This window comes from Hordeum vulgare, chromosome 3H (assembly GCF_904849725.1).
Source record: "Hordeum vulgare subsp. vulgare chromosome 3H, MorexV3_pseudomolecules_assembly, whole genome shotgun sequence".
Lineage (NCBI taxonomy): Eukaryota > Viridiplantae > Streptophyta > Magnoliopsida > Poales > Poaceae > Hordeum > Hordeum vulgare.
In genome coordinates, this window is record NC_058520.1 from 4,432,449 (window position 1) to 4,454,577 (window position 22,129).

The 22,129-nt window shown below is 44.2% G+C and overlaps 3 protein-coding genes across 4 annotated transcripts; all 3 read left to right on the plus strand.

Moving 5' to 3' along the window:
• Positions 1–928: 928 nt before the first annotated feature.
• LOC123439153 (PR5-like receptor kinase) lies at positions 929–3,027 on the plus strand. The gene has a single exon (XM_045115899.1). The coding sequence runs from the start codon at positions 1,004–1,006 to the stop codon at positions 2,891–2,893; it is 1,890 nt and encodes a 629-aa protein (XP_044971834.1). The 5' UTR covers positions 929–1,003; the 3' UTR covers positions 2,894–3,027.
• A 6,661-nt stretch (positions 3,028–9,688) lies between these two features.
• Positions 9,689–11,787, plus strand: LOC123439154 (PR5-like receptor kinase). Its single transcript, XM_045115900.1, has one exon. It carries the CDS (start codon positions 9,764–9,766, stop codon positions 11,651–11,653), a length of 1,890 nt encoding a protein of 629 aa, XP_044971835.1. The 5' UTR covers positions 9,689–9,763; the 3' UTR covers positions 11,654–11,787.
• Positions 11,788–15,661: 3,874 nt separating this feature from the next.
• On the plus strand, positions 15,662–20,549 carry LOC123439155 (PR5-like receptor kinase). Of its 2 annotated transcripts, XM_045115902.1 has the most exons (2): positions 15,662–15,829; positions 18,557–20,549. In XM_045115902.1, exons 1-2 carry the CDS (start codon positions 15,775–15,777, stop codon positions 20,413–20,415), a joined length of 1,914 nt encoding a protein of 637 aa, XP_044971837.1. In that variant the 5' UTR covers positions 15,662–15,774; the 3' UTR covers positions 20,416–20,549. The 2 variants fall into 2 exon arrangements, with proteins under 2 accessions (XP_044971837.1, XP_044971836.1); XM_045115901.1 differs by lacking the exon at positions 15,662–15,829 and having other exon boundaries at positions 18,451–20,549.
• The last annotated feature ends 1,580 nt before the right edge of the window (positions 20,550–22,129 follow it).

A 22,129-nucleotide genomic window follows, 5' to 3' on the forward strand; every position in this document is an offset into this window, starting at 1 on the left:
TGCTGGCACTCGCGTGAAAGTTCTCATGGGCTGTGGCCCATAAAGCAATTCACTCTGGCTGTCGGGACCACCTCACTTGCCTAAAAAAAAAAAAACTTGCCTCGCCAAACCGCCAACCACCTCCGTCGATCCGACTGGTTCAAAGAAAAAGCCAAACATTCATTCGTTCAGTAGAAAAACCGACTTCTGAATTTTATTGGATAAATAAATTCATACGTTCAAAAAAATAATCATGGATTTACTTGAGAAATTCCCACACTTGCAAAAAATGTGCTCGCAATTAAGTAGTTGTGGTGAGTTAGACATGGATGCATACGCTTGACGGGGCATGTCTGTCAGTCAAGGAGGCCTCCGGCTGCTTGGACTGCTTCCAGGGAGCTGCCGACTGGTGTCAACTTCAGCTTGTCTCCACCACCAAAGTGCTTCTTCCTTGCCCGTTCAAAAAAAAAAAGTGCTTCTTCCTTGATCTGCTGCCTCCATATATATTCCACATCAGAATGCCACAGCAAAACATAAAGCAGATCAGGAATGAGCAAAGATGAGCAATCTGGCAAGTCTCCAACATAAAAAAAGAAGTTGATATGCAATCTCTGAGGACGACATTTACCGAACAGAGCGTTTTACTAATGTAAGATTTCCTCGGATGTACATTTCTTACCGACAAAATCACCAAACAACACATTATACAGATGTATTCTTTTTATAATCATTACACGGACGCACTGTACAAATGTATGTAATCCTTTTTACAATTTGGATTCGGAAGGGACTAACAAGTCCTGCAAAAGTCTGGTCCTACCAAACGGTTGTCACTGTGCAGCATGTTGAAGAGGCTAGCTGTTGTATGCTGACCGTGGAACGGAATAATTCAACGGTGTCTCTGTTATCCCCACTCTTCCACTCCGTTAGCTGTCACACTATAGATCATGAGCCCTATTGCAAGTTTGCAACCTAGACCGTCTCTGATTCTCCAGTTCTCTTCCTCTTCCTCTTCCAGGCATTGATGGGCGCCGCTTCCGCTCTCTTCCTCTTCGTCCTCGTTATCACGGGCGAGGCCGCCACACTAGGAATCACCAACCAATGCTCCTACACCGTGTGGCCGGCCGTCGTGCCGGGAGGTGGCCGGCAGCTCGATCCAGGGGAGGCATGGGTGCTGGACGTCCCCGCCGGCAACACATCCGGCCGCGTCTGGGCACGGACGGGCTGCACGTTCCATGGCGAAGGTAACGTGTCGTCGTGCCAAACTGGTGACTGCGGCGGCTTGCTCGCCTGCACAGCCTATGGCCGGCCGCCCAGCACGCTCGGTGAGTTCGCGTTTGGCGGCCTCAACGCCGTGGATTCCTTCGACATCTCCTTCATGGACGGCTTCAACGTGCCCATGGACTTCCTGCCGGTGCCGGTTCAGGTTCAAGGAAGGGCAGGGTGCGTCAAGGGGCCGCGCTGTCCAGCCAACATCACATCGCAGTGCCCAACAGAGCTGAAGGCTCCGGGGGGTTGTAACAGTGCATGCAGGGTGTTGAAGCAGGACAAATACTGTTGTACCGGGAGCGCGGCACACAATTGCAGCACCACCAACTACTCGGTCTTCTTTAAGAAGATGTGCCCAGATGCCTACAGCTACCCCAAGGATGATCCCAGCAGCACTTTCAGTTGCCCGACGGGCACCAACTACCAGGTCGTCTTTTGTCCCCTGATGAATCAAGCAATGTCGCCTCCAGCTGAAAGTCCCGTGGCTCTGCCTGCGCCTATTGGGCCAACAAGCATGAAACCAAAATCCTCCACTGTAACAAGAGTTGTGACAATTCTAGCTCCTGTAGGCAGCTTCATTTTGCTTACCGTCGTCTTCCTCCTCGCCTACTTTATATGTAAGCGGAGAACACATAGACAACATGAGATGGAGGAGGAGGAAGAGTTTGGGGAGCTACAAGGAACACCAATCAGGTTCACATATCAACAGCTAAAAGCAGCAACCGAGCAATTTGCAGACAAGCTAGGGGAAGGAGGATTTGGGTCTGTTTTCAAGGGAAAATTTGGGGATGAAATGATTGCAGTAAAACGTTTGGATCGAGCTGGTCAGGGCAAAAGAGAATTTTCTGCAGAGGTTCAGACAATTGGCAGGATTCATCATATTAATCTGGTGAGTTTGATTGGTTTCTGTGCAGAGAAATCCTATAGGCTCCTGGTGTATGAGTATATGCACAAAGGATCCTTGGATAGATGGATCTATTGTCGACATGACAACGATGCTCCTCCTTTGGATTGGAGCATCCGGTGCAAAATTATCACTCACATAGCTAAGGGTCTCTCTTATCTTCACGAGGAGTGCACAAAACGGATTGCTCATTTGGATGTCAAACCACAAAACATCCTCTTAGATGATGAATTCAATGCTAAACTTTCTGATTTTGGACTATGCAAGCTCATTGATAGGGATATGAGCCAGGTGGTTACTAGAATGAGAGGCACACCTGGATATTTAGCTCCTGAATGGTTAACATCGCAAATCACAGAAAAGGCTGACGTCTACAGCTTTGGTGTTGTGGTCATGGAAGTCATCAGCGGAAGAAAGAACCTCGACACTTCCCGGTCAGAAGAGAGCATCCATCTTATTACCCTATTGGAGGAAAAGGTTAAAAACGACCACTTGGTAGATTTGATTGACAGGAACAGCAACGACATGCAAGCACATAAGCAGGATGCAATTCAGATGATGAAGCTCGCGATGTGGTGTTTGCAGATTGATTGCCAAAGAAGGCCTAAAATGTCTGAGGTGGTCAAGGTCTTGGAAGGTGCCATGAGTGCAGACAACAATATTGATCATAACTTTGTTGTTGCTAGGAATGTGATCTCCTCAGTTCCACCTCTATCTTCACATGTATCGGGGCCCAACTGAAATGAGGCAATTCTGGAAAGATAGGCAATTAGATAATGGGCAGGACAGGAGATTTTCTTATGTAAATCAAAAGCCATGATATGTTGTATTTTTTGTCAGATTACTACAACCTGAAGCCGCTCAGCTTTAACTAATTCCGTTGTAATTTCTTTGTCCAGTTACCTCTGTTTCGGGTTACTTTAGAAACTTGAAATTAATAGCATGTCCAAAAATGTTACTGAAGAAAGCAGATAAATGCGCAGAATTGAAGTGGTTTTAAGTTCTACAAAATTTGCACTGCTATTTTTTTTTACGAAGTTAGGTGATGTACTTAAAGTTTGTAAGCATAAGAAGATGTCACGGTTTCCTCAATGAAAAAGATTTCAAGGATGGCTTAAATCTTTCGAATTAGAAGAACTGCTAAATGGCAAATTACATTGGGAATCTGCTCTCCCTGCACCACTCCAGATAACTTAGTTTGATGGGCACCTTTTTAGTTCCACTTGAAATTTAGAGGATTTTGCGATAACCTCCATCAGAATATTTAAGGTTTTGGGCTGGCAAAGCAATGTGCAGGGGATGAAATTAAGCATCACTGCACTGGCTGCAGCTAAACCATTTTCTTGGAACTTTGGACAATAAACTACGATTCAGATGTTCAAAGCTATGAAATGCTTTTGCTGGAACTAGAACTGGAGCTAAAAGGGAAACTATGCCTCTGAAGCCATTTGTTCCAATTCTGGGCCAGCCGATGCACCAAAGTTAGGGAATGTACAACTATATACTACTCCCTGTGTTCCTAAATATTTGTTTGTTCAGTTCTCCACAACAACAAGTATCGTGGTACAGAGGGAGTATCACATTTGATTTTCTATTCAATTAGCGTTTGTGTTGTATAGTAAGTTGTAACCATCGACCAGTATAATGTGATGACATTACATCAGAGCAACCAATAATGTGTACAAGACGCCACTGCAGCTCGTAATGACTTATCCTTGTCCTTCAGATGCCATACTTGTGTAGTTGGTCGTCGTTCCTATGGAATGGAAGATCTGATATATGATATGAGCTGCCCCCCATGAACCTGTTGCACGAATGATCAGTTGACGCGGGGGTTACCTCTATCGACTAGCATTGGGTGAGTACCAGACCGAAGAAGACGGCGGCGACGGGTCCGTCTCCGGAGTCGGGCGATTAGGAGCGGCGCGTCTGCAGATGGGATGCGGCGGAAAGATGTGGTGCTGGGGATGGAGGATTCGTGGCGAGCAGTGGCGGCGGCGCGTGAGGCACGGTCCAGTTCGCCGGCGCCGGCAACAGCGGCGCGCCGCGGATGAGGGTACCGCCGCTAGTCTTGGAGTCGGGGGATGAGGACGGCCCAATAGTCCAGTACCCAGCCAAGCCCACCAAATGTCGCGGACAGGAAGCGCAGGGAAGCGTGGTTGAATAGCGTGGTTGAATAGCGCAGGGATTCATGTCGATGCAGGCATCAGACCTTGGATGGCTGCGGTCTTCCATGACAATAGTGGGGTTTACTTAGGCAGCTCAACTCTAGGTATTGAATCAATGAAAAAATAAAGTGCTATGTCAAAATAACGGCACCTTAAATATATGCTATTAGGAAGACGTTGTACATAGATTTTTCTTAACGAGTCATTTCTCAAAATACTATAGCTTACTATTAGCAACGCTATGGCACGTTATTTTTTTCACTGCTATGGATTAATATGCATGACTGCACGAGGTCAAGTCGTTGTTCTCCAGAAGTACTAGAGAGAAAATGAATGAATCAGAGGTGTGTGTGGAGTACATACACTGTCCATGCCGACCAGGGAACAGAGATAACGAGGCTAGAGCTTCCTCCCAGCTTCAAGGCCTCGATCAGGTGCCGCGCAGCTTCCTCCCAGCGTGATCTTGTGATCGAGAATGATTTCCATTCTATAAACAGCAGCAGCTAGCGAGGATAGTGGTAGTGCCACCCTCGTCTGGACGCAATCAAGGAGTGAGAAGTGGCTCCATATGCTTGATGGCATATGATAGCTAGGCCAGTCAACAAGGCCTCCAGCCGCTGTCAGCCAACATGCATGCCCCCAGTCGTAGGGTACTTCTTGCAAAGTGATCTTCATTTTACATCACTGCTGACAAAGCATATGGCAGATCGGTAATGAACAAAGATGTGCAATCTGGGCAAAAAAACCCAGTCTACCACTATGTTGTATGGTATACTTATACTAGAAGTCTAGAAATAGTTTTGTTTTCCTTTTCGAAATGGACGCAGAAAAGTTGCTTCATTCCCTAACTAACGAGTTGAGATAAATTAACAAGCAGAAAAAAACACATAGTCCCGCTTCGATACACCCCCCTCACAAATAGTATAAAGGGTAATATAGACCTTTCCCTAACAGTATTCAGTTTTGGTATATACATGATGGGTCACACATAAACTGTTGCTGAACGGAAGTGAACAGGATCAGAGAAACACAAGGAATACTCCTGCAATTCCATACTTGACAATTCAATAGGACTATCCATGACACATGTAAGTTTGACCGTTTCATCCAAATCAGCATGCATAATTTTTGAGATGAATCATTGTGTTGCTATCATTTCTTGAAAAAATGCATACTCTCCCAGGATGATATTTTGCCAAAAACCATGTTTTATATGGTAACACCTATGCAAGATCTGGTCGCATTTTTCTGCCATGTTTGCCGATTTCTTACAGCCAAAATAATTTTACAGATGTAATTCCTGTTTTTATTCTTGAAGACGTACATATATAATACGAGAGGGACTAACCGACTAAGAAGCAAACAGTCTGCAAGAATGTTAGGTTGTTTTATGCTGACCCTTGAACGATTCAACGGACAGATCATGTCCCTGTCTGCTATTCCCTACCACTCCTCCACTCTAGATGTCAGTCTGTCACAGCCACATGACACCTATCACAAGTTTGCAATTGAGAGACTGGTTAAAGCTAACGGGTGCACATAAATCATAACACACAGATGGCAGTGGTGAGTACCCCTTCGGCTCCCTCCTGCCTCACCTTCTCCTCCCCGTTGCCACCGTGTGGCCAGCCGCAACTCCGGTTAGAGATCGCGTACGAAGCTCGATCAGGGCGAGAAGGTGCCCACCGTGTATATAAATCTCAGTCAGGGGAGAAGGTGCCCACCTTCTCTTTGTGCCACGATCAATCAAACAGTATCGCCTACAGCTGAAAGTCCCTTGCCTGCACCCCCGGCTAAGGTAACACCTACGACACCAAGTGCTCTGCATCTTTTAAGGTCCGTTTGATATATTTAAGCCATTAAATGCGTTTCTAAGCACTTCATAAATATAATTCAAATCTAAAGTTCATGAAAAAGTTGGCGAAATTGATATGAGAAATACCAATTGCAAATTATGTAGGCCTTACCCAAGAAATTGATTTGAAAAATACCAACCTCTATCAGCTTTAGCATGCCCCAAACCAAAGGTACTTCTTGCAAACTGATCTTCACTCAACATCACTGCTGACAAAGATGTGCAACTTGGGAAAACAAAAACCAGTATACCACTATTTTATACTCCCTCCGTCCCAAAATAAGTGTCTTAAGCTTAATAGAGCTAGTATAAAGTTGAGACACTTATTTTGGGACGGAGGGAGTATGATATAATTATATTAGAAGTCTATAAGTATGTTTACTTTTCTTTACTAAATGGAAGCAGAAGAGTTGCCTCATTCTGTAACTAAAGAGTTGAGATACATTAACAAGTAGCAAACCTTTTCCAAAAATAATTAACAAGTAGCAACAAAAAAATCACAGGCTCTGAGAAACACAAGGAAAAAAAAATTCAACTCTCCCCGGATGATATTTTACCAAGAAGAATGCTTTTATATGATAACACCTATGCAAGATCTGATCGCATTAACTGTCGTGTTTGCATAGCTCTTAGAGTCAAAATCATGAAACAACGCATTATCTGGATGTAACTCTTCTTTTTTATTTCCTGAAAACATATAGATATAATCCCTATCATTCTTCCAGGCTGTTAGCTGTCAGTCTACTGTCATAGCCACAGGAGCCCTATCTCCAGTTTGCAATTGAGACTCTGCTTCAAGTTAACGAGTGCAATCAGAAATCATATCACAAAGGAACAAATGGCAGTGGTGAGTGCCACTTCGGCTCTCCACCTCCTGCCTCTCCTCCTCCTCCTCCTCCCCGTTGCCACCATCGCGAACAGTACATCCGTGGGCATTATCATTGATACGAATGCAAGCAGATCGCCTACAGCTAAAAGACCCATGCCCGCACCCCCGGCCAAGGTAACACCTACGGCCCCAAGTGATCCACCTGCATCCCCGGCCACGGTAACACCTATGACCCCAAGTACTCTGCCAGCACCTATTGGGACAACAAGCATGAAAGAGAAACCCTTCACTGTAAGAAGAGATGTTGCAATTTTAGCTCCTGTAGGTGGCTTCATGTTGCTAGGTTTTTACAAACATATTTTTTCACAAAACAACAGACAAAAAAACTGTGCCTCTCTTGAAAGAAAATAAAAACGGGTTTTTCGTTTCTGAAAGGCACGACCGCGAAGCAAACCTGTGCCTCTCGCGGAAACAAAATCATGCCTTTTACGAAAGAAAAAACAAAAATAAAATCACCTTTTTATTTTCGAGAGGCATGACCGTGCCATTCGCAAAAGTTAATCCGTACCTCTAGCAGAAGCAAAACCGTTCGAATCACGAAAGAGAAAGAAAACAGAAAACATGTTTTTTTTTTCGTTTCCGAGGCATGGTCGTGCCTCTTGCGAAAGCAAATCCATGCCTATCGCGAAACTAAACTATAACTTTCGCGGAAAAAGGAAAAAAACAAAAAACATGTTTTTATTTTATTTTTGGGAGGGTCCTCTCATGCCAAAAAAAAACCGTGCTTTTGGACACGTTTTATTTTGTGCAAAAGCTAAAAAAAGGGCAAAAAACAAAACACAAAAAGAAATCCACCTAAAAAGTCAAAAAACGTGTGCGATAAAATAAAAAATAAAAAATCAAAGGGAACACTCAGAGAATGGCACGTGACGATGACTAAGAACACAACACGTAGGAATGATCGTTAAAACGCTTATGCTAGCCAATTAGTTGCTCTCCAGGCGACCAATATATTGACAAGCGAGGCTCTTCAACAGCGCTCGCACGAGCATTCCAGGCTGCAGCCCAACTTGGTACCTTGCTCCGCTAGACTGCTTCGCTCGCTCGCCTGGATTACTGTACTAAAATAAGTGTTGTTTGTTTTCAGGAAAAACATAGCCTTTGGTTTTTGTACATTAAAAAATCGTAAATTCATTTTTTTCACGGATTTAAACAAAGTTCACAATTTTCTTAAAAAAAATTGCGAATTTGAAAAGATGTACACGAAATTGAATTTTTGTCACAAATATCAGAATCGTTCATGATTTTGAAAAAAAACATGAATTGTAAGAAGGTTCAGGGATTTGAGAAAACATTAATGAATTTCAGAAAAGTTCTTAATTTTTTTTCAGATTTGACTAATAGCATAGAAAACTGGCTATGTTTGAAAAAAGTTCATGCATTTGAATACAATTCATAATTTTTTTAAAAAATAAAAGGAAAATCAGAATGGAAAAATAAAATTCGAACAAAAAACCGGAAGAACAAACAAAAATATATGAACCGAAAACTAGTCGAAATCTTCTAGAAGCTTCCGCAAATGCATCACATAGCGTTTTCTGGATTGGATTGTGGGAAGAAGAAAGGTTTTCTAGATTGAGCGTGAAAAAACTGAAGTAACCAGTTTGTATGAACACATATTTGGGAGCTCCACATTCACACACACACAAAATATTTGCGAGCTCCACAGTAGTGCTTATGGAGTCCCTCGAAAATGCTGGCACTCGCGTGAAAGTTCTCATGGGCTGTGGCCCATAAAGCAATTCACTCTGGCTGTCGGGACCACCTCACTTGCCTAAAAAAAAAAAAAACTTGCCTCGCCAAACCGCCAACCACCTCCGTCGATCCGACTGGTTCAAAGAAAAAGCCAAACATTCATTCGTTCAGTAGAAAAACCGACTTCTGAATTTTATTGGATAAATAAATTCATACGTTCAAAAAAATAATCATGGATTTACTTGAGAAATTCCCACACTTGCAAAAAATGTGCTCGCAATTAAGTAGTTGTGGTGAGTTAGACATGGATGCATACGCTTGACGGGGCATGTCTGTCAGTCAAGGAGGCCTCCGGCTGCTTGGACTGCTTCCAGGGAGCTGCCGACTGGTGTCAACTTCAGCTTGTCTCCACCACCAAAGTGCTTCTTCCTTGCCCGTTCAAAAAAAAAAAAGTGCTTCTTCCTTGATCTGCTGCCTCCATATATATTCCACATCAGAATGCCACAGCAAAACATAAAGCAGATCAGGAATGAGCAAAGATGAGCAATCTGGCAAGTCTCCAACATAAAAAAAGAAGTTGATATGCAATCTCTGAGGACGACATTTACCGAACAGAGCGTTTTACTAATGTAAGATTTCCTCGGATGTACATTTCTTACCGACAAAATCACCAAACAACACATTATACAGATGTATTCTTTTTATAATCATTACACGGACGCACTGTACAAATGTATGTAATCCTTTTTACAATTTGGATTCGGAAGGGACTAACAAGTCCTGCAAAAGTCTGGTCCTACCAAACGGTTGTCACTGTGCAGCATGTTGAAGAGGCTAGCTGTTGTATGCTGACCGTGGAACGGAATAATTCAACGGTGTCTCTGTTATCCCCACTCTTCCACTCCGTTAGCTGTCACACTATAGATCATGAGCCCTATTGCAAGTTTGCAACCTAGACCGTCTCTGATTCTCCAGTTCTCTTCCTCTTCCTCTTCCAGGCATTGATGGGCGCCGCTTCCGCTCTCTTCCTCTTCATCCTCGTTATCACGGGCGAGGCCGCCACACTAGGAATCACCAACCAATGCTCCTACACCGTGTGGCCGGCCGTCGTGCCGGGAGGTGGCCGGCAGCTCGATCCAGGGGAGGCATGGGTGCTGGACGTCCCCGCCGGCAACACATCCGGCCGCGTCTGGGCACGGACGGGCTGCACGTTCCATGGCGAAGGTAACGTGTCGTCGTGCCAAACTGGTGACTGCGGCGGCTTGCTCGCCTGCACAGCCTATGGCCGGCCGCCCAGCACGCTCGGTGAGTTCGCGTTTGGCGGCCTCAACGCCGTGGATTCCTTCGACATCTCCTTCATGGACGGCTTCAACGTGCCCATGGACTTCCTGCCGGTGCCGGTTCAGGTTCAAGGAAGGGCAGGGTGCGTCAAGGGGCCGCGCTGTCCAGCCAACATCACATCGCAGTGCCCAACAGAGCTGAAGGCTCCGGGGGGTTGTAACAGTGCATGCAGGGTGTTGAAGCAGGACAAATACTGCTGTACCGGGAGCGCGGCACACAATTGCAGCACCACCAACTACTCGGTCTTCTTTAAGAAGATGTGCCCAGATGCCTACAGCTACCCCAAGGATGATCCCAGCAGCACTTTCAGTTGCCCGACGGGCACCAACTACCAGGTCGTCTTTTGTCCCCTGATGAATCAAGCAATGTCGCCTCCAGCTGAAAGTCCCGTGGCTCTGCCTGCGCCTATTGGGCCAACAAGCATGAAACCAAAATCCTCCACTGTAACAAGAGTTGTGACAATTCTAGCTCCTGTAGGCAGCTTCATTTTGCTTACCGTCGTCTTCCTCCTCGCCTACTTTATATGTAAGCGGAGAACACATAGACAACATGAGATGGAGGAGGAGGAAGAGTTTGGGGAGCTACAAGGAACACCAATCAGGTTCACATATCAACAGCTAAAAGCAGCAACCGAGCAATTTGCAGACAAGCTAGGGGAAGGAGGATTTGGGTCTGTTTTCAAGGGAAAATTTGGGGATGAAATGATTGCAGTAAAACGTTTGGATCGAGCTGGTCAGGGCAAAAGAGAATTTTCTGCAGAGGTTCAGACAATTGGCAGGATTCATCATATTAATCTGGTGAGTTTGATTGGTTTCTGTGCAGAGAAATCCTATAGGCTCCTGGTGTATGAGTATATGCACAAAGGATCCTTGGATAGATGGATCTATTGTCGACATGACAACGATGCTCCTCCTTTGGATTGGAGCATCCGGTGCAAAATTATCACTCACATAGCTAAGGGTCTCTCTTATCTTCACGAGGAGTGCACAAAACGGATTGCTCATTTGGATGTCAAACCACAAAACATCCTCTTAGATGATGAATTCAATGCTAAACTTTCTGATTTTGGACTATGCAAGCTCATTGATAGGGATATGAGCCAGGTGGTTACTAGAATGAGAGGCACACCTGGATATTTAGCTCCTGAATGGTTAACATCGCAAATCACAGAAAAGGCTGACGTCTACAGCTTTGGTGTTGTGGTCATGGAAGTCATCAGCGGAAGAAAGAACCTCGACACTTCCCGGTCAGAAGAGAGCATCCATCTTATTACCCTATTGGAGGAAAAGGTTAAAAACGACCACTTGGTAGATTTGATTGACAGGAACAGCAACGACATGCAAGCACATAAGCAGGATGCAATTCAGATGATGAAGCTCGCGATGTGGTGTTTGCAGATTGATTGCCAAAGAAGGCCTAAAATGTCTGAGGTGGTCAAGGTCTTGGAAGGTGCCATGAGTGCAGACAACAATATTGATCATAACTTTGTTGTTGCTAGGAATGTGATCTCCTCAGTTCCACCTCTATCTTCACATGTATCGGGGCCCAACTGAAATGAGGCAATTCTGGAAAGATAGGCAATTAGATAATGGGCAGGACAGGAGATTTTCTTATGTAAATCAAAAGCCATGATATGTTGTATTTTTTGTCAGATTACTACAACCTGAAGCCGCTCAGCTTTAACTAATTCCGTTGTAATTTCTTTGTCCAGTTACCTCTGTTTCGGGTTACTTTAGAAACTTGAAATTAATAGCATGTCCAAAAATGTTACTGAAGAAAGCAGATAAATGCGCAGAATTGAAGTGGTTTTAAGTTCTACAAAATTTGCACTGCTATTTTTTTTTTACGAAGTTAGGTGATGTACTTAAAGTTTGTAAGCATAAGAAGATGTCACGGTTTCCTCAATGAAAAAGATTTCAAGGATGGCTTAAATCTTTCGAATTAGAAGAACTGCTAAATGGCAAATTACATTGGGAATCTGCTCTCCCTGCACCACTCCAGATAACTTAGTTTGATGGGCACCTTTTTAGTTCCACTTGAAATTTAGAGGATTTTGCGATAACCTCCATCAGAATATTTAAGGTTTTGGGCTGGCAAAGCAATGTGCAGGGGATGAAATTAAGCATCACTGCACTGGCTGCAGCTAAACCATTTTCTTGGAACTTTGGACAATAAACTACGATTCAGATGTTCAAAGCTATGAAATGCTTTTGCTGGAACTAGAACTGGAGCTAAAAGGGAAACTATGCCTCTGAAGCCATTTGTTCCAATTCTGGGCCAGCCGATGCACCAAAGTTAGGGAATGTACAACTATATACTACTCCCTGTGTTCCTAAATATTTGTTTGTTCAGTTCTCCACAACAACAAGTATCGTGGTACAGAGGGAGTATCACATTTGATTTTCTATTCAATTAGCGTTTGTGTTGTATAGTAAGTTGTAACCATCGACCAGTATAATGTGATGACATTACATCAGAGCAACCAATAATGTGTACAAGACGCCACTGCAGCTCGTAATGACTTATCCTTGTCCTTCAGATGCCATACTTGTGTAGTTGGTCGTCGTTCCTATGGAATGGAAGATCTGATATATGATATGAGCTGCCCCCCATGAACCTGTTGCACGAATGATCAGTTGACGCGGGGGTTACCTCTATCGACTAGCATTGGGTGAGTACCAGACCGAAGAAGACGGCGGCGACGGGTCCGTCTCCGGAGTCGGGCGATTAGGAGCGGCGCGTCTGCAGATGGGATGCGGCGGAAAGATGTGGTGCTGGGGATGGAGGATTCGTGGCGAGCAGTGGCGGCGGCGCGTGAGGCACGGTCCAGTTCGCCGGCGCCGGCAACAGCGGCGCGCCGCGGATGAGGGTACCGCCGCTAGTCTTGGAGTCGGGGGATGAGGACGGCCCAATAGTCCAGTACCCAGCCAAGCCCACCAAATGTCGCGGACAGGAAGCGCAGGGAAGCGTGGTTGAATAGCGTGGTTGAATAGCGCAGGGATTCATGTCGATGCAGGCATCAGACCTTGGATGGCTGCGGTCTTCCATGACAATAGTGGGGTTTACTTAGGCAGCTCAACTCTAGGTATTGAATCAATGAAAAAATAAAGTGCTATGTCAAAATAACGGCACCTTAAATATATGCTATTAGGAAGACGTTGTACATAGATTTTTCTTAACGAGTCATTTCTCAAAATACTATAGCTTACTATTAGCAACGCTATGGCACGTTATTTTTTTCACTGCTATGGATTAATATGCATGACTGCACGAGGTCAAGTCGTTGTTCTCCAGAAGTACTAGAGAGAAAATGAATGAATCAGAGGTGTGTGTGGAGTACATACACTGTCCATGCCGACCAGGGAACAGAGATAACGAGGCTAGAGCTTCCTCCCAGCTTCAAGGCCTCGATCAGGTGCCGCGCAGCTTCCTCCCAGCGTGATCTTGTGATCGAGAATGATTTCCATTCTATAAACAGCAGCAGCTAGCGAGGATAGTGGTAGTGCCACCCTCGTCTGGACGCAATCAAGGAGTGAGAAGTGGCTCCATATGCTTGATGGCATATGATAGCTAGGCCAGTCAACAAGGCCTCCAGCCGCTGTCAGCCAACATGCATGCCCCCAGTCGTAGGGTACTTCTTGCAAAGTGATCTTCATTTTACATCACTGCTGACAAAGCATATGGCAGATCGGTAATGAACAAAGATGTGCAATCTGGGCAAAAAAACCCAGTCTACCACTATGTTGTATGGTATACTTATACTAGAAGTCTAGAAATAGTTTTGTTTTCCTTTTCGAAATGGACGCAGAAAAGTTGCTTCATTCCCTAACTAACGAGTTGAGATAAATTAACAAGCAGAAAAAAACACATAGTCCCGCTTCGATACACCCCCCTCACAAATAGTATAAAGGGTAATATAGACCTTTCCCTAACAGTATTCAGTTTTGGTATATACATGATGGGTCACACATAAACTGTTGCTGAACGGAAGTGAACAGGATCAGAGAAACACAAGGAATACTCCTGCAATTCCATACTTGACAATTCAATAGGACTATCCATGACACATGTAAGTTTGACCGTTTCATCCAAATCAGCATGCATAATTTTTGAGATGAATCATTGTGTTGCTATCATTTCTTGAAAAAATGCATACTCTCCCAGGATGATATTTTGCCAAAAACCATGTTTTATATGGTAACACCTATGCAAGATCTGGTCGCATTTTTCTGCCATGTTTGCCGATTTCTTACAGCCAAAATAATTTTACAGATGTAATTCCTGTTTTTATTCTTGAAGACGTACATATATAATACGAGAGGGACTAACCGACTAAGAAGCAAACAGTCTGCAAGAATGTTAGGTTGTTTTATGCTGACCCTTGAACGATTCAACGGACAGATCATGTCCCTGTCTGCTATTCCCTACCACTCCTCCACTCTAGATGTCAGTCTGTCACAGCCACATGACACCTATCACAAGTTTGCAATTGAGAGACTGGTTAAAGCTAACGGGTGCACATAAATCATAACACACAGATGGCAGTGGTGAGTACCCCTTCGGCTCCCTCCTGCCTCACCTTCTCCTCCCCGTTGCCACCGTGTGGCCAGCCGCAACTCCGGTTAGAGATCGCGTACGAAGCTCGATCAGGGCGAGAAGGTGCCCACCGTGTATATAAATCTCAGTCAGGGGAGAAGGTGCCCACCTTCTCTTTGTGCCACGATCAATCAAACAGTATCGCCTACAGCTGAAAGTCCCTTGCCTGCACCCCCGGCTAAGGTAACACCTACGACACCAAGTGCTCTGCATCTTTTAAGGTCCGTTTGATATATTTAAGCCATTAAATGCGTTCCTAAGCACTTCATAAATATAATTCAAATCTAAAGTTCATGAAAAAGTTGGCGAAATTGATATGAGAAATACCAATTGCAAATTATGTAGGCCTTACCCAAGAAATTGATTTGAAAAATACCAACCTCTATCAGCTTTAGCATGCCCCAAACCAAAGGTACTTCTTGCAAACTGATCTTCACTCAACATCACTGCTGACAAAGATGTGCAACTTGGGAAAACAAAAACCAGTATACCACTATTTTATACTCCCTCCGTCCCAAAATAAGTGTCTTAAGCTTAATAGAGCTAGTATAAAGTTGAGACACTTATTTTGGGACGGAGGGAGTATGATATAATTATATTAGAAGTCTATAAGTATGTTTACTTTTCTTTACTAAATGGAAGCAGAAGAGTTGCCTCATTCTGTAACTAAAGAGTTGAGATACATTAACAAGTAGCAAACCTTTTCCAAAAATAATTAACAAGTAGCAACAAAAAAATCACAGGCTCTGAGAAACACAAGGAAAAAAAAATTCAACTCTCCCCGGATGATATTTTACCAAGAAGAATGCTTTTATATGATAACACCTATGCAAGATCTGATCGCATTAACTGTCGTGTTTGCATAGCTCTTAGAGTCAAAATCATGAAACAACGCATTATCTGGATGTAACTCTTCTTTTTTATTTCCTGAAAACATATAGATATAATCCCTATCATTCTTCCAGGCTGTTAGCTGTCAGTCTACTGTCATAGCCACAGGAGCCCTATCTCCAGTTTGCAATTGAGACTCTGCTTCAAGTTAACGAGTGCAATCAGAAATCATATCACAAAGGAACAAATGGCAGTGGTGAGTGCCACTTCGGCTCTCCACCTCCTGCCTCTCCTCCTCCTCCTCCTCCCCGTTGCCACCATCGCGAACAGTACATCCGTGGGCATTATCATTGATACGAATGCAAGCAGATCGCCTACAGCTAAAAGACCCATGCCCGCACCCCCGGCCAAGGTAACACCTACGGCCCCAAGTGATCCACCTGCATCCCCGGCCACGGTAACACCTATGACCCCAAGTACTCTGCCAGCACCTATTGGGACAACAAGCATGAAAGAGAAACCCTTCACTGTAAGAAGAGATGTTGCAATTTTAGCTCCTGTAGGTGGCTTCATGTTGCTAGGTTTTTACAAACATATTTTTTCACAAAACAACAGACAAAAAAACTGTGCCTCTCTTGAAAGAAAATAAAAACGGGTTTTTCGTTTCTGAAAGGCACGACCGCGAAGCAAACCTGTGCCTCTCGCGGAAACAAAATCATGCCTTTTACGAAAGAAAAAACAAAAATAAAATCACCTTTTTATTTTCGAGAGGCATGACCGTGCCATTCGCAAAAGTTAATCCGTACCTCTAGCAGAAGCAAAACCGTTCGAATCACGAAAGAGAAAGAAAACAGAAAACATGTTTTTTTTTTCGTTTCCGAGGCATGGTCGTGCCTCTTGCGAAAGCAAATCCATGCCTATCGCGAAACTAAACTATAACTTTCGCGGAAAAAGGAAAAAAACAAAAAACATGTTTTTATTTTATTTTTGGGAGGGTCCTCTCATGCCAAAAAAAAAACCGTGCTTTTGGACACGTTTTATTTTGTGCAAAAGCTAAAAAAAGGGCAAAAAACAAAACACAAAAAGAAATCCACCTAAAAAGTCAAAAAACGTGTGCGATAAAATAAAAAATAAAAAATCAAAGGGAACACTCAGAGAATGGCACGTGACGATGACTAAGAACACAACACGTAGGAATGATCGTTAAAACGCTTATGCTAGCCAATTAGTTGCTCTCCAGGCGACCAATATATTGACAAGCGAGGCTCTTCAACAGCGCTCGCACGAGCATTCCAGGCTGCAGCCCAACTTGGTACCTTGCTCCGCTAGACTGCTTCGCTCGCTCGCCTGGATTACTGTACTAAAATAAGTGTTGTTTGTTTTCAGGAAAAACATAGCCTTTGGTTTTTGTACATTAAAAAATCGTAAATTCATTTTTTTCACGGATTTAAACAAAGTTCACAATTTTCTTAAAAAAAATTGCGAATTTGAAAAGATGTACACGAAATTGAATTTTTGTCACAAATATCAGAATCGTTCATGATTTTGAAAAAAAACATGAATTGTAAGAAGGTTCAGGGATTTGAGAAAACATTAATGAATTTCAGAAAAGTTCTTAATTTTTTTTCAGATTTGACTAATAGCATAGAAAACTGGCTATGTTTGAAAAAAGTTCATGCATTTGAATACAATTCATAATTTTTTTAAAAAATAAAAGGAAAATCAGAATGGAAAAATAAAATTCGAACAAAAAACCGGAAGAACAAACAAAAATATATGAACCGAAAACTAGTCGAAATCTTCTAGAAGCTTCCGCAAATGCATCACATAGCGTTTTCTGGATTGGATTGTGGGAAGAAGAAAGGTTTTCTAGATTGAGCGTGAAAAAACTGAAGTAACCAGTTTGTATGAACACATATTTGGGAGCTCCACATTCACACACACACAAAATATTTGCGAGCTCCACAGTAGTGCTTATGGAGTCCCTCGAAAATGCTGGCACTCGCGTGAAAGTTCTCATGGGCTGTGGCCCATAAAGCAATTCACTCTGGCTGTCGGGACCACCTCACTTGCCTAAAAAAAAAAAAAACTTGCCTCGCCAAACCGCCAACCACCTCCGTCGATCCGACTGGTTCAAAGAAAAAGCCAAACATTCATTCGTTCAGTAGAAAAACCGACTTCTGAATTTTATTGGATAAATAAATTCATACGTTCAAAAAAATAATCATGGATTTACTTGAGAAATTCCCACACTTGCAAAAAATGTGCTCGCAATTAAGTAGTTGTGGTGAGTTAGACATGGATGCATACGCTTGACGGGGCATGTCTGTCAGTCAAGGAGGCCTCCGGCTGCTTGGACTGCTTCCAGGGAGCTGCCGACTGGTGTCAACTTCAGCTTGTCTCCACCACCAAAGTGCTTCTTCCTTGCCCGTTCAAAAAAAAAAAAGTGCTTCTTCCTTGATCTGCTGCCTCCATATATATTCCACATCAGAATGCCACAGCAAAACATAAAGCAGATCAGGAATGAGCAAAGATGAGCAATCTGGCAAGTCTCCAACATAAAAAAAGAAGTTGATATGCAATCTCTGAGGACGACATTTACCGAACAGAGCGTTTTACTAATGTAAGATTTCCTCGGATGTACATTTCTTACCGACAAAATCACCAAACAACACATTATACAGATGTATTCTTTTTATAATCATTACACGGACGCACTGTACAAATGTATGTAATCCTTTTTACAATTTGGATTCGGAAGGGACTAACAAGTCCTGCAAAAGTCTGGTCCTACCAAACGGTTGTCACTGTGCAGCATGTTGAAGAGGCTAGCTGTTGTATGCTGACCGTGGAACGGAATAATTCAACGGTGTCTCTGTTATCCCCACTCTTCCACTCCGTTAGCTGTCACACTATAGATCATGAGCCCTATTGCAAGTTTGCAACCTAGACCGTCTCTGATTCTCCAGTTCTCTTCCTCTTCCTCTTCCAGGCATTGATGGGCGCCGCTTCCGCTCTCTTCCTCTTCGTCCTCGTTATCACGGGCGAGGCCGCCACACTAGGAATCACCAACCAATGCTCCTACACCGTGTGGCCGGCCGTCGTGCCGGGAGGTGGCCGGCAGCTCGATCCAGGGGAGGCATGGGTGCTGGACGTCCCCGCCGGCAACACATCCGGCCGCGTCTGGGCACGGACGGGCTGCACGTTCCATGGCGAAGGTAACGTGTCGTCGTGCCAAACTGGTGACTGCGGCGGCTTGCTCGCCTGCACAGCCTATGGCCGGCCGCCCAGCACGCTCGGTGAGTTCGCGTTTGGCGGCCTCAACGCCGTGGATTCCTTCGACATCTCCTTCATGGACGGCTTCAACGTGCCCATGGACTTCCTGCCGGTGCCGGTTCAGGTTCAAGGAAGGGCAGGGTGCGTCAAGGGGCCGCGCTGTCCAGCCAACATCACATCGCAGTGCCCAACAGAGCTGAAGGCTCCGGGGGGTTGTAACAGTGCATGCAGGGTGTTGAAGCAGGACAAATACTGCTGTACCGGGAGCGCGGCACACAATTGCAGCACCACCAACTACTCGGTCTTCTTTAAGAAGATGTGCCCAGATGCCTACAGCTACCCCAAGGATGATCCCAGCAGCACTTTCAGTTGCCCGACGGGCACCAACTACCAGGTCGTCTTTTGTCCCCTGATGAATCAAGCAATGTCGCCTCCAGCTGAAAGTCCCGTGGCTCTGCCTGCGCCTATTGGGCCAACAAGCATGAAACCAAAATCCTCCACTGTAACAAGAGTTGTGACAATTCTAGCTCCTGTAGGCAGCTTCATTTTGCTTACCGTCGTCTTCCTCCTCGCCTACTTTATATGTAAGCGGAGAACACATAGACAACATGAGATGGAGGAGGAGGAAGAGTTTGGGGAGCTACAAGGAACACCAATCAGGTTCACATATCAACAGCTAAAAGCAGCAACCGAGCAATTTGCAGACAAGCTAGGGGAAGGAGGATTTGGGTCTGTTTTCAAGGGAAAATTTGGGGATGAAATGATTGCAGTAAAACGTTTGGATCGAGCTGGTCAGGGCAAAAGAGAATTTTCTGCAGAGGTTCAGACAATTGGCAGGATTCATCATATTAATCTGGTGAGTTTGATTGGTTTCTGTGCAGAGAAATCCTATAGGCTCCTGGTGTATGAGTATATGCACAAAGGATCCTTGGATAGATGGATCTATTGTCGACATGACAACGATGCTCCTCCTTTGGATTGGAGCATCCGGTGCAAAATTATCACTCACATAGCTAAGGGTCTCTCTTATCTTCACGAGGAGTGCACAAAACGGATTGCTCATTTGGATGTCAAACCACAAAACATCCTCTTAGATGATGAATTCAATGCTAAACTTTCTGATTTTGGACTATGCAAGCTCATTGATAGGGATATGAGCCAGGTGGTTACTAGAATGAGAGGCACACCTGGATATTTAGCTCCTGAATGGTTAACATCGCAAATCACAGAAAAGGCTGACGTCTACAGCTTTGGTGTTGTGGTCATGGAAGTCATCAGCGGAAGAAAGAACCTCGACACTTCCCGGTCAGAAGAGAGCATCCATCTTATTACCCTATTGGAGGAAAAGGTTAAAAACGACCACTTGGTAGATTTGATTGACAGGAACAGCAACGACATGCAAGCACATAAGCAGGATGCAATTCAGATGATGAAGCTCGCGATGTGGTGTTTGCAGATTGATTGCCAAAGAAGGCCTAAAATGTCTGAGGTGGTCAAGGTCTTGGAAGGTGCCATGAGTGCAGACAACAATATTGATCATAACTTTGTTGTTGCTAGGAATGTGATCTCCTCAGTTCCACCTCTATCTTCACATGTATCGGGGCCCAACTGAAATGAGGCAATTCTGGAAAGATAGGCAATTAGATAATGGGCAGGACAGGAGATTTTCTTATGTAAATCAAAAGCCATGATATGTTGTATTTTTTGTCAGATTACTACAACCTGAAGCCGCTCAGCTTTAACTAATTCCGTTGTAATTTCTTTGTCCAGTTACCTCTGTTTCGGGTTACTTTAGAAACTTGAAATTAATAGCATGTCCAAAAATGTTACTGAAGAAAGCAGATAAATGCGCAGAATTGAAGTGGTTTTAAGTTCTACAAAATTTGCACTGCTATTTTTTTTTTACGAAGTTAGGTGATGTACTTAAAGTTTGTAAGCATAAGAAGATGTCACGGTTTCCTCAATGAAAAAGATTTCAAGGATGGCTTAAATCTTTCGAATTAGAAGAACTGCTAAATGGCAAATTACATTGGGAATCTGCTCTCCCTGCACCACTCCAGATAACTTAGTTTGATGGGCACCTTTTTAGTTCCACTTGAAATTTAGAGGATTTTGCGATAACCTCCATCAGAATATTTAAGGTTTTGGGCTGGCAAAGCAATGTGCAGGGGATGAAATTAAGCATCACTGCACTGGCTGCAGCTAAACCATTTTCTTGGAACTTTGGACAATAAACTACGATTCAGATTTTCAAAGCTATGAAATGCTTTTGCTGGAACTAGAACTGGAGCTAAAAGGGAAACTATGCCTCTGAAGCCATTTGTTCCAATTCTGGGCCAGCCGATGCACCAAAGTTAGGGAATGTACAACTATATACTACTCCCTGTGTTCCTAAATATTTGTTTGTTCAGTTCTCCACAACAACAAGTATCGTGGTACAGAGGGAGTATCACATTTGATTTTCTATTCAATTAGCGTTTGTGTTGTATAGTAAGTTGTAACCATCGACCAGTATAATGTGATGACATTACATCAGAGCAACCAATAATGTGTACAAGACGCCACTGCAGCTCGTAATGACTTATCCTTGTCCTTCAGATGCCATACTTGTGTAGTTGGTCGTCGTTCCTATGGAATGGAAGATCTGATATATGATATGAGCTGCCCCCCATGAACCTGTTGCACGAATGATCAGTTGACGCGGGGGTTACCTCTATCGACTAGCATTGGGTGAGTACCAGACCGAAGAAGACGGCGGCGACGGGTCCGTCTCCGGAGTCGGGCGATTAGGAGCGGCGCGTCTGCAGATGGGATGCGGCGGAAAGATGTGGTGCTGGGGATGGAGGATTCGTGGCGAGCAGTGGCGGCGGCGCGTGAGGCACGGTCCAGTTCGCCGGCGCCGGCAACAGCGGCGCGCCGCGGATGAGGGTACCGCCGCTAGTCTTGGAGTCGGGGGATGAGGACGGCCCAATAGTCCAGTACCCAGCCAAGCCCACCAAATGTCGCGGACAGGAAGCGCAGGAAGCGTGGTTGAATAGCGTGGTTGAATAGCGCAGGGATTCATGTCGATGCAGGCATCAGACCTTGGATGGCTGCGGTCTTCCATGACAATAGTGGGGTTTACTTAGGCAGCTCAACTCTAGGTATTGAATCAATGAAAAAATAAAGTGCTATGTCAAAATAACGGCACCTTAAATATATGCTATTAGGAAGACGTTGTACATAGATTTTTCTTAACGAGTCATTTCTCAAAATACTATAGCTTACTATTAGCAACGCTATGGCACGTTATTTTTTTCACTGCTATGGATTAATATGCATGACTG

Excerpts from the sequence above, each read along its gene's own strand:
- LOC123439153 (XM_045115899.1), top strand. The coding sequence starts at position 1,004 with ATGGGCGCCGCTTCCGCTCTCTTCCTCTTCGTCCTCGTTATCACGGGC.
- LOC123439154 (XM_045115900.1), top strand. The coding sequence starts at position 9,764 with ATGGGCGCCGCTTCCGCTCTCTTCCTCTTCATCCTCGTTATCACGGGC.
- LOC123439155 (XM_045115902.1), top strand. The coding sequence starts at position 15,775 with ATGGCAGTGGTGAGTGCCACTTCGGCTCTCCACCTCCTGCCTCTCCTC. Across the intron at positions 15,830-18,556 it reads CCTGCCTCTCCTCCTCCTCC|TCCTCGTTATCACGGGCGAG; the intron begins TCCTCCCCGTTG and ends TCTTCCTCTTCG.